We start from the raw sequence: 12,446 nt of genomic DNA, 5'->3' as shown, positions 1-12,446 counted from the left end.
TAAGGTGCCATTTATTTATATGGTATTGTAAAATATTTAACCGTTTTCGTTGTAGAGGAAGAATACTTGTTTTTTGTTCGTCTTTCAAATAAAAATTTACGATTATGGCAGAAAAGTTTTAGGTAAATTGTTTTGCGCATAGTGCGGAAGTTTCTTGATTAAATTGAGTAATTTGCGAAAAAAGCTTTTTAACAACAGAATCTAATAATATTTTTAAATATAAATAAATATACATTTACAATATTAAAGGCGTAAAACTAATACATGTGTACATGCAAATTAAAGTTCATATACATTTGTATTTTTATTGCAAACATATATGTATATAATAATATCCTGTTGAATGTGTGAGGGGTGTTTAAATATAGTGAAGTATTTTTATTCGTGTTTGCGTCCGAAAGATCCAGTCGTCTCTGAAGCGGATTAATCTCTAGAATCCGGACGTCGTGCTGAGCCAGGGTTGGCGTGAAGAGGGAAGCGGCTATTGATGGCCGGTAGCTTCACTTGGTACGAGTCCAAATTAGAGAGCCCAATTGAAGTTCTTTATGATGTTGTGGAAAGCGAGTCTCAAACCAAAGTTGTGCTTCGTTTTTATACACATGGTTAGCTTGAGGGAGGCTTAGTGCTCACACACTTTTTGGTTTTGTGACTAATTATGATAATCAGGGGTGTAATTAGATAAGCCTGTTTTTTAACTGAATTTTTTTATTGCATTTGACAGTTTGAGCAGATCATATAAACAGATTTTGAATAAGCGAATCTGATAAAGATCTGAAAACGTTGCGACAAAGTGCTGTCCTTTGATATATGAAAATTTTGAAAATATACAAAAAGTTTTGAATGGCTATTGTGATGCTACAATTTTAATTCAACTATTGTCACATACGGTCTGCACCGGTCGTCATGAAAAATGCCTTAGCGGATCTTCAAGTTATGTCGCTTTTAATGCATAGAAAGTTTTGATTCACACGATCATTTTAAAGAAAGCTTTATGTAAAGTGACGAGAGTGAGTGAGAGATAAGGTCGTGCGTTACATGCGTTTTGCACGCCTATTTCTATTCACTCACTCTCGGTACTTAACGAGCGAGCGAGTGAAAGAGAATGTATCTCACCGTACGTGCCTATTCTTTATCTATATTTTGTTTGAAACATACATTTTTGCAATCTAGCGATGGCCACGTGAAGCCATTTCTTCTTATCTGAGTATTAATGTAGTTCTTAGATAAACAAAGCAAATATGAGGCTGTTTAAAGTAGTTGAGAAAATCGTAAACAATTTTTTGCCATTCAAATTCTTCCGACCTCAAAACATCCATATGTTCAAACTTATAGCACGAATCCATCCTTTCTAATGCAGTGATATAAAAAAATTTAGCGTTTTTAATATTCGTATAAATTATATTTTTAACAAAAAAAGGCCCAATAGAAATTCTTGAGAAATTTGCCGATATTTCGAGAATGAAAATTCGGATACCTAATGAGAGACCAATTAACATCTTATGTTGCTTTACTTTTGATATAATTTCACGTGACTATAATTGTCAACTTTACAGAAATGACATAAATTTTACAATAAATAAATAATTTTGATCTTCTAAATGTATTGGTTATAAGGAAGTTTTTATGTTCATTTATTTTTTAGACAAGTCCTTAAACAATAAAATTTATTTTGCCACAATTCTACGATTGTTTGCTATCGAATCTGAATTTCGAGAGGTTGAACGACGTATGATAAATCAAATGCTGCTTTCCTTTTGATATAATTTCACGTAACTCCAAATCGAATTTGACATCTGTGAATTTGCTACCATGAATGTGATGCATTGGAGTCAACGAATAGGATCTTAAACTAGATGAAATATTTCATTGTGCGCATAAAAGTCTTATGTATACCTATGAAACCATTCTTAAGCCACGTTTAGGACCGCGTTTTTACGATACAGCAACACTTGAAGGCTTCGAGCTTTATAGTTTTCCTCGACTGCTTTGCAGATGTCTGAAACTTTCAAAACGCGGCAAGATGTTGCAGCATGATTTATGCTAGCAATTTTTCATACTGCAGCAATTCAAATTTTTTTTATGCTTTCTAGCACGGCTTTAGAGATATTGGTTTTAAAATGAACTACAAATATAGCACAGTCGTTTTAATTATAATAAAATTAGAAGTAATACAACCCTTTGTAATAAATCAATTAATAATTAGATGTATAATGGTTTAGTCCGCGTTTAATTTTAATACACGTGTATTAACCTTCACCCCAAAAAGTTTTTATTCCCTGGACAGTTTTCAAAATATGACAACTGACGCAACACTGTTCGGACATTGAACGTTTGAATTTTATCTCTAGGGGTGGTATGGGGGTGGTGTATACCCGGTCGAGAAAAACGATGAATTGCTAAAATGTCCGTCTGCAACGTCGTCGGGTGTAGCAGTAGATATTCGGAAACACCTTCTCGCCCTTGTCGCTGCAGATTGTTCGAGCATCATCCCCTGATTTGCATTTAGATAGAATTATAATTGGCCAAGTTTCGGGCAACAACTTTGTGCGGCACTCAACTTTTGACCGTTTCGTCGAGAGCCACTCCCGCACTGTTATTGAAAATTTAAACTCGGTCGTTCAAAACCAACCGTCCGCACAGAATATATCTATAGTACCTAGGTATAAAAACGAAATGCGATATTGGTACAATAAAATACTTTTCGGTGTAATACCATGACGCCGTCAAAAAAAATAAAACTGTTATTTTTTCTATATCGAATACATTTTTATAAAGACGCTGGAAAAACACAAATTTATCAAAAGATAATATTTTATATCCCCCACTTGATAATATAAAACCATTACGATAGGTTATGTGTATAAGTCGTCAATAAATAATACCTAAAATCGTTCTAAGCACAAATGAAATTTAGTAGGTTTTGTTCAGTTCTATCGTATTTAAGAGATAATCACAGATTAGGTTTTTCTAGATTTTTCTAATATCACTTATGAATATCTAGATAAATAATTTCGGCTTTTTTCTAATGAAATCTATTTATTTTAAGCTGTAATTATATTTTATAATAAATAACTGTTTTACAGACTTTGATTTCAGTATTGTAAGTATTGATTTGATTTGCCCCATTGTATCACATTGGACGAAACTCTTTATATTATAGCATAATATATTTTAAATATTTACACACTACTTCCTAAAATCTTTTACAAAATACATATTATTTTATCACACGTGGTGAATAAAGTATAGCAATATAATCCCCATATTTTTTATCAGAAAAATTGACTGATATTAAAAAAATACTTAAAAAACGGCCTGCAATTATTGCTTCAGAGTTTTTTCCGTTTGCTCACAAATTGGATATAACGATCAGTAATTTTAATAAATTCTCAGTAAAGTATAGTTATATTTTTACTTATTGTTGACATTTTTACAGTTGCGTTGCTAGACGCTATGAATTAAAAAACATTATAAAATATTGTATATCAAAATCACATATAATTCTATAGTCAATCTGAACTTTACTTTAAAAACCTACTAATTGTTTATGACAAAGTTACTGACTATTTATTATTGTTGACTTACTATATATTAATGAAATAATTGACTAAACAATCTTTTAAAACTTACCTTCTAAATTCATACTATAAAAACAGTAAAAGGTGACAGAAAAAGTAAGCATCATATTACTAACATATATTAAAAACCTTAACAAGTTTCCTAATAAAGTTACAAAATTATAAAAAAATCTCAAAACATCACTCTAAGAACATAATAAAAAATTGATATATTTCAGCTTAAAATTAACTCAATATCATACATACTATAAAAACTATAAAAGGTGGCAGAAAAAGTAAGCACCATAACACTAAAATATCTTAGAAACCTCAACAAGTTTCCTTATAAAGTTACAAAATTTAAAAAAATGTTCAAAACATCGCTCCAAAAATATAAAAAAGTTTCTTAAAAAAATGTCAGCTTAAAATTACCTAATAAAACTTATTTTGTATCGCCATTGAAACTGTAACAGCTATGTATAAAATCATTAAAACGAATCACTGAATGGTTTCAAAAATCTTAGCAAACGTTCTAAAAGTTTTTAAATTTAAAACTAGCAAAAGATCATAGAAAGCTTTAAAAGCTTCCTAAAAACATTTTATGTATGTATTTTTTAATAACAAAATAATCCTGGAATATGCGCATTCAATCGATCTCATTATTTAAATAAAATTCTGAGCTTACGCATGTAATGTTTTATAATTTTTTTGAACCACTCTGTATTTTACTTCATAAGCTAACAATCTACAGCTCGCCAAAACGTTAAACAACAGAGGCCAACGTTATTTTGTACTTAGAATACTTATACCGAAGCAAATCTCGCATTGTCTCCATTATTTACAACTTTTTACAAACTTTGCGAATTTTTGTCCAAATATTTGGAGAGACGCTCAATCGAGAAGCGAAAAGTTGCGAAAGTTGAAGTAAAATATTTAAAGAAGATATAAAATGGTCGTAACCTTACTGCTGCTGCTGCTCCAACGTTGATTTAATTACGAAAACTTTCCTGACAATTTCCCGAAAATATTTTTACTCACAGTTGATTGATGGGCTTCGGGTTACAACCTTAATTTTAATTTAAAATATTCTTATATTAATCATATTAAAAAACTATGAAATTTTGACTAGTAATATAAATCATAAAATATTAAATCGTTCGGAACTTTACGATCAGATTGTGACGGTATCGACTTTTAAAGATCTTTTGGGCCGCTTTAGGCATAACATTCTTACGTAACACACCACGTAAAATAAGGAAAAGTCTCAGATATTGATTGCGCGTCTGGCAAGGGGCTTTCTTTCACTCTTTTTTTGTCTTTCGCGCTTTTCTTTCATGCCGAACAAAGCTGGTATAGATTAGCGACTTTGTTACATTCGTAAGGGTGTCAGATACCATTAGGGGCCGTTTATAAGGGCTTTGCGAACGAGACTAGACGTTAAAAATTAACGTCAATCGCTGAACATAGGAGACAAAGGGCACCAAGTAGAGTTAACGTAATATGATCCGAACTAACTAAAGAGTAGCTTTTTACTTATGAATTCTTGAGGATTAAACTTTGTTGTTAGATTAAAAAACGACCAACAGATGACTTCACAGTCTGAAACTTTGCTCATTCCGACGTTGTGTTGTACAAAGGAGCACTTAAATACATCCTGAGCATCTGCTCCTTATTGCCAAACTATGGCTTGGAAATTACACGACACGGCGGAAAAAGGAATACAAGAAAGTTACCAAGGGTGGAGATGCAAGTATTTGATTTTGTACAAGAAATTCTTTTAATGAAGTCATAAGAAATAGAGGGCGCTTTGAACTTTCAATATTGCTAAAATACCTTTTAAATATAAGTAGTAATTACAAATTATTTTTTTAGATGCATTTAGAATTACTTAAAAATTATATGTATCCTTAAAATACTGAAGTTTCACAGTCTATATAAAAACCATCCCTTTGCTTTTGTATCCACTAATCATTAACTTCGAATATTTTTGTGTCTTACTTGCGAATCGATGACGCATAATTTATTTTTACTTATTGCGCAGCATTCAGTGCCTATTCAATGTATAATTCAGTTGCATATATAAGGGTAAATTTATATTCTTATAACTAATCATGTTTTTTATTTATTTCCAGGTTCGAACACTCTTCGTAAGTGGACTGCCTATGGATGCTAAACCACGGGAGCTATATCTTCTATTTCGAGCTTATGAAGTGAGTAACACAATCAATGAAATTTATTACATACATGAATACATAAATGAGCTTAATAGCGTATAAAAAACATTTATCATCGTGCATATAAACCGAACCCTTTTATGGCATGTCATCCACGTAGTACGTATTTTCGCGTAAAGAAAGGCGTAGATATAGCTGAAACGGTACCACCCAGGACAAAACTGGTTATTTTTGACAATACTCGTACTATACAGTGTCTGGAACGGTTCCAATGCCAAACTCACGCCATCTACACATTTACACTTGATGTTTTATAACAATGTATCGTATACGACTACTGTAGTCAATGTTATTACAAATTACTTATTTATATGGTTATGTAAAAAGCGATGGATCGTTCCTACTGAAGCTCTGTGTCGTTTTGAAGCTTGGTGACACAGTATGACGACCTGACTAAAGAACCTGCTTTTTAAGAAAAGCAGGCTCTTTTTTTCATGCCTAAAGGTACTGAAATGTGCATGTCAATTTGGCGTAAGCTTCACTGGTGCTGAGTTCAGGACTGAACTCTCGTATGTTTCTTGACCAATCATTGGTGACTTTGGTGGTGCTTGGAATCCCGTTCTATTCAAAAGCTTCTGCATAAAACATGCAACGACAGGATTTGTAGGTTTTGCTACCTACTCATATAAAAGAAAACAAAGCTGCGAAACGATTGATTATTTCAAAATGACGCATTCCTTCGTGCCAAATATACCTTGCCATAGTAATTTAATTTAATTAAATATTATTTTACAAAATTCATTAACATGTATTTGCCTAATGGATATATTTATTTATTTTTCAGGGATACGAAGGATCTTTGTTAAAAGTTACAAGCAAGAATGGAAAAACAGCATCGGTAATGTATTTGCTAATATATTCTTCACACAATTTAGCTCATGATTATTATACGTATAATTTATAGCAAATGTATATTTATTTACAATAAATATTTTCAGCCCGTTGGGTTCGTTACATTTCACACTCGTGCCGGAGCAGAAGCTGCAAAGCAGGATTTGCAGGTACGTACTACAATTAAACGTTAAGATAACATTAAATTTAAAATCATAAAAAAATCAGGATATTCTCTATTAATATTTATATTTCATATAAAAATGGCAAAAATTGTATAAAAACATTAATGTTTTAATATCAATAAAAAAAGCAAAGATAATCAATAATTTCAATGCTTAATATTTATTGTATTGATGATACTAACCTCACGTTTTTCAACTGCCAATAGCACTGTATTTAAACTTGAAAGAACCATAAATCTGTTGAGCTTCATGGTTCTTTGTCATCGTCAACATTGCTGAGTACGCTTTGATCAATTATAAGCAATTACTTTAAAAAAATACACACTCGCGGTGTTGAAAGTTGGCGTGATAATATATCTACATCTATTATATTTATTTTAGCAGCAAACCTTTGATTTTCACAAATACGCTTTCGATACCTCTACAGTGCTTAATTTTGCATATCTGTTGCCTTTCTACCATAGACATTAATATTTATATATATACAAATAAATAGTTCTTGCCTTAAAATAGAGGTATATTATAAAGACTTTAAGCTGCTATTGATATTTTGAGCAAAAATAATAATAAAAACCCTTATGTATAATCTCAACCTATCTTTTCACATGAACATGTATCTTTAATTATCTATTAAAAATGCGTGGTTCATATGAAAGATTTGCATGATGTGGTTATTTATTAAGATTTGACTTCACATCCCCAGCACTGTGTTTAATCACACACATATTATGCTGTGGCAAGTATCGATGTAATTATTGTATTAAGATTTCCTATTTCAGAATCATCTAAATCGTTAAGTTACATAATATATAAAGAGTGATTCGTGATAATTGCTATAAAAATGAATGTGAATACCTCTGTTGCTTAATTGTTTAAAGATTAGTTTTAGTGTTTCAATTTCAAATGTACAATGTGAACTTCAATCTATCCATTTGAGTAGCTTATTATCTCTTACAATATCTCCATAAATCTGGATCAGTGAGGCTTGTTAAACTTGAAAAGTTGCATAATGTTCCGTGAAATTTATTGCAGAACTCAAATATAATTGGTTAGTTTTCTGAATTGAAATAACTTGCTGAAAAGCTTGGCTTCTTTTTAACTGCTGTTCAGTGATCAGCCCATTGATCTATTGTATCTTTTGTTTTCTACAGTCAGCCTGTTGTAACATTGCTCAATAATCACAATAACGGAGATGTTCACATGTCTATTTACATCAATATTTGAGAATCATCCTTTATGTATTACAATCTAAGATCTTCCGTTTTAGTTTTAAATTAAATTGCTTTTAAATTTATACATATATACTTATTGATTTCTGGAAGATCTGTATTACTGTATATTGAAATTTTGATGTGACAAGCTTTAGAGAGCAACAAAGTTCTTATCGTACCGCTTTTGCGGCGGTCAAATGTTCACAGCAAGGTGTCAGGTTTGATCCTGATATGCCACAAACAATACGACTGGAGTTTGCCAAAAGCAACACCAAGGTCAGCAAACCGAAGCCGGCGATTGCTACAGCCGCGCCCGCCGCACATCCTGCATTGATGCACCCACTCACTGGACGTAAGTACCCTTGCCCTATCCACTTCGACGTACAAGAAAACTGAATCACAATACCCTAAACAATATTCACAAAGCATATCAATCACATATTCTTACGTTTTCTTATATGTCGAATAAAAAAAGATGCAATAATATTCAACAACTTATGATTAAATCTCATGAAACAGTATCCTCTCTTATTGTTCACCAGTGAATATAGTATGTTTTTTTTACTATGGTTATATTATTGCATCACATTTCCTAGTGTATATCCATTAATATAGTTTAAATATACCACCGTCGCAAATAAATTCAATTAAACCCCAAAAAATAAATCAAATAAGTTAAATCGGAGTCAATTTTGTATGAATTAAGTTATAACAACACTAATTATCAATACAATTTGCTATATGAAATCATAATGTGGATTAACAAAGAGGTTACTTTTGTAAATGAATGTATTTATTCATTAAATTTATTTATTTTCTCACAACTAATGCAAGGTTTTGTACCTTTGACGTGCTACATTATATTTGCCTTGTTCACAATATCACAATATGTATGTCAAGAATCATAAAATATGTCAAAAAGAATTTCTTGGCGTATTTTGTGTCCCTATCTACTGATTAAGTTTATAGTGGCACTATATAAATATTCTGTGCCAACCCGTAGGCGAGTATCGCCATATAGATTAATTATTATATTTTAAAAATCCAGCATATACTAAATCACATTATTCTTACAATTTGTATATCTACATAATGACATTTATTCACAGGCTGCCATAATTCAGAGCAAAACATTTATTCTATAATACTACAGACAAAAATAAAATATTTTTGCTTGTTATTACTTTCTAAGCTGAGTCCTTAGTGTGCCAGTAACATGGTTTTCGTCCGCATCGTTCCACGGGCACCAACTTATACCTCTTAAAGGCAGTGACAAAATCCTTCGATTCTACAATGCAGGTTGCCATAGTCTATACAGACTTTCAGTTGCCATAGTCTATACTGAATTTCTGAAATATGTACAAGAGGGAATACAGATAGTATCTGTATTTGTATCTTAATGCCTTTTTTCTAAGAGCATTGAGATAAAATGAAGCACTTTTTAAATTTGCTGAGGAGCAGTGTAGACAATCCATCGATGCTTTTGAGCTGCGGGTTCCAGAATACCCTAGAGAGTCCTGATTGCATCCTTTATTCTAACCGTCATAGCCTGGACATCAGCGCTCAATAGCACTCCCATTACAAAAGCAATCCAACTTGCCAATAATTTATGTAGGATTGTACACATCTCTTTTAGGTGTGCGCCACTATATGTTTGAGCTGACGTATATGCATATAAAATGTTTGAACGATTTTTTACAAAAGCATTGTGACACATTAGTTATTCTTTTAAGTCATATGATGGTCAAATTTGTAATAAATAAATAAATTTGCCTAACTTAGTAGTTCTACTTGTAGAAATTAAAAATGGTTTCATAGCAAATTGTATTGAAAAATAATAACCGATGCAACGTCCCGCGCTATTTATGTGCACATTTAAATGTTCTACAAGACAATTATTTTTGTGATACTAACAAACTTATATTTAACATTGTTCTAACTATAAAATTATATATTATACAAAGATGTATCATCCAAACACTTCTAAATCGTCCCATCATATATTATTTACCCTAACGTACAACATTGCAAAATACACACTTGTAAATTTCATCCAGCCTCCTACAATATATAAATCAGCACAAACCACATCAATGAGCATAGTTTTTCCGCTAAAATCACCATTATGTATACACTGTCACATTATGTACAAGCTTCAAAGAAGATAAATATTATATGATTACACGTGTTATTCACAATAGCTTTTTCTTACAAGCGCTGATACGTCAAAACTAATGTGAATATATATTTTAATAATTATTAATATATGTATGTACATATTATAAAAATATTTTATTTTATTTATATTTAATCATAAATACAAAAAAATAAAGTAGTTTGTGAAAAATAATAAGTTTAATTTCTGGTAAGTTAAATTATTATTAAAACAGTGTGTATTTATATGTAAATACAATAACCCAAAACTTTTAACCGACTAAAGCATTTAACAGATCAAAATACATTTACACAAAATTTATTTTATATAGGTACTCAAAACCGTTACACATATATTTAAAAAATGCATGCAATAATCATTTACAAATTTTTCTTGTAAAATATTTTACTAAACTATATTTTCAGACCAAATGTTTGATTAAATTAATATTTTCCATTACATAATTTCAATATCTAGCTAACAATTCACGAGTATAAATAATATATATTTGATAATACCACTTGCACAAGAGCTTTTTGTTATATCGTCCGCACAATGATAAATTTGTCTGAAAGTAATGATATACATAAAACAGCATGCAAAAGAAGCTAATTAATTATTTTGCTTCTTATTAAAATTTAACATTCTCTGTGTATAAAGCATGACTGATGAAGTTCTTTATTGCTGTTGTTCTTTATGGATTTAATTAAATATGATATTAATTTGGTCTGAATGTGACAGTTATTATGACACATCTTTGTTTAGACGTTGAAGAGGAAACAATTAATATTTGGGTTTTTTGTGTAAAACATTATCGAGATATAGTCTTGTATCCTTTAAGCTTAAGATTGATGAAGTACTATAATGAAATTCTGCTAGTTTAATCCAAAATAAGACATGAACACAGAATTAGTATTTTGATCAAATATCTATTCTAAAAAATTACCAAATTTATATAGTTTAGATAACATTATATAAAAATATCATTTTACTTTATAATATTTATTTCTTAGAAGTAAAATTAATAAGATTTTTTATACATTAGAAGTGCACACATAATATATATGGAGATGTCTCTTTTTATGGTACTGAAGAATACTGATCACTTTAGATGTGATGAAACAACTTTATTACATCTGAACATAGTATTGCAATAAACTGTTGATAGTAATTTAATCAAAACCATTTAATTAAAATATTATAGTTTTTCGTTAATATTAAATTAACAATTCCTTTTATTTATTTCCTTAGTATTTAGATCTATACTATGCACTGAGCAAAGTTTGCAACACTGTCAACAACATTACGTTGAATCAGGTATTTTATAATCAAATCTGTATATTTTTATATTTGTATGCATTTAAAAGCGATAGTGAAAAAGCTCTATACTTTATTTTATATCTCCCAGAAAACTTATTAGCGTTCAAGTGCATAAATAGATACTACATAGTTAATAACTTATATTTCAAAATTTGGTTAAACTATTTGTTAACGAATATAACTTTGTACCCATTATACAATCAATCTAGCAGAATTTTATTACATGTCTACTTATCATTTATTGAATATAATTTTACCTTTGCAATGCTAATGTTTCCGTTTCTTTCTTCAGAGCTAGCGAGTCCGTTTTTCCCGGGTGCTGCCGAACTATGGCCGCATCCGTTGTACAGCGCTGACCAGATACCGGGGCTACAGCACGCGGCCCTAGTGCATCCGGCCCTGCACCCGCAGCTGCCGCCTGTGCGTTCTTACCTCTGACTAGCTGCCGATCGACCACACCACCATGTAAGCTAATAACCATAATACACCACACAATTAATCATACTGGCTTAACTTTACATTGAACATTACATCTGGCATGGAGAATTAAACGATAACATTTAATGTTTATGTAACTCTAATCTGCCTCTAACAATCTTCTTGATGTAACTAAATGGCATGTATATATTCAATGTAGTGACGGTGTAAAAATTGTTTCATCTTGTTTTTCTGCTCACTGTTCATAGAAGATTATAACTTAATCTTCCATATACATTAGATACATATCAATATTAAAATCTTGCAATGATCTTCAATGTGTCATAGGAATGAAGACGAAACACATTTACTGCTATGAATGTATTTTATAATATCATATATGCAATATAAACTTAAATAATAAAATCAGTTATATGGCATTTAAATCAATTTTAGCCCTAAGTCTTCTTTGTTGTTTTCTTATATAAATTATGTATTTTATTTATTTTTAACAGAGTGGACACAAAAATTGACAC

General features: G+C 30.7%; 1 protein-coding gene across 15 annotated transcripts in view; it reads left to right on the top strand.

Annotated features, from left to right (window-relative positions):
• cpo (RNA-binding protein) overlaps positions 1-12,446 on the top strand; it is a 371,924-nt gene that overhangs the window by 353,888 nt on the left and 5,590 nt on the right. For 13 of the 15 annotated variants that reach the window (XM_088202537.1, XM_088202534.1, XM_088202524.1 and 10 more), the window contains 5 exons: positions 5,690-5,767; positions 6,576-6,629; positions 6,730-6,792; positions 8,226-8,370; positions 11,786-11,958. In XM_088202537.1, coding sequence (XP_088058663.1) covers positions 5,690-5,767; positions 6,576-6,629; positions 6,730-6,792; positions 8,226-8,370; positions 11,786-11,931 — 486 coding nt within the window. In that variant the 3' untranslated portion in view covers positions 11,932-11,958. Of the gene's footprint in view, positions 1-5,689; positions 5,768-6,575; positions 6,630-6,729; positions 6,793-8,225; positions 8,371-11,424; positions 11,604-11,785; positions 11,959-12,446 lie in introns of those variants that run through there. The other 2 variants (XM_088202538.1, XM_088202531.1) reach the window with 1 other exon arrangement.

This window comes from Plectrocnemia conspersa, unplaced genomic scaffold (genome assembly GCF_051122295.1).
Source record: "Plectrocnemia conspersa isolate PC_06_02 unplaced genomic scaffold, ASM5112229v1 ptg000013l, whole genome shotgun sequence".
Lineage (NCBI taxonomy): Eukaryota > Metazoa > Arthropoda > Insecta > Trichoptera > Polycentropodidae > Plectrocnemia > Plectrocnemia conspersa.
Note: the sequence above shows the minus strand (reverse complement) of the source record. Positions and strands in the feature narration are given on the sequence as shown.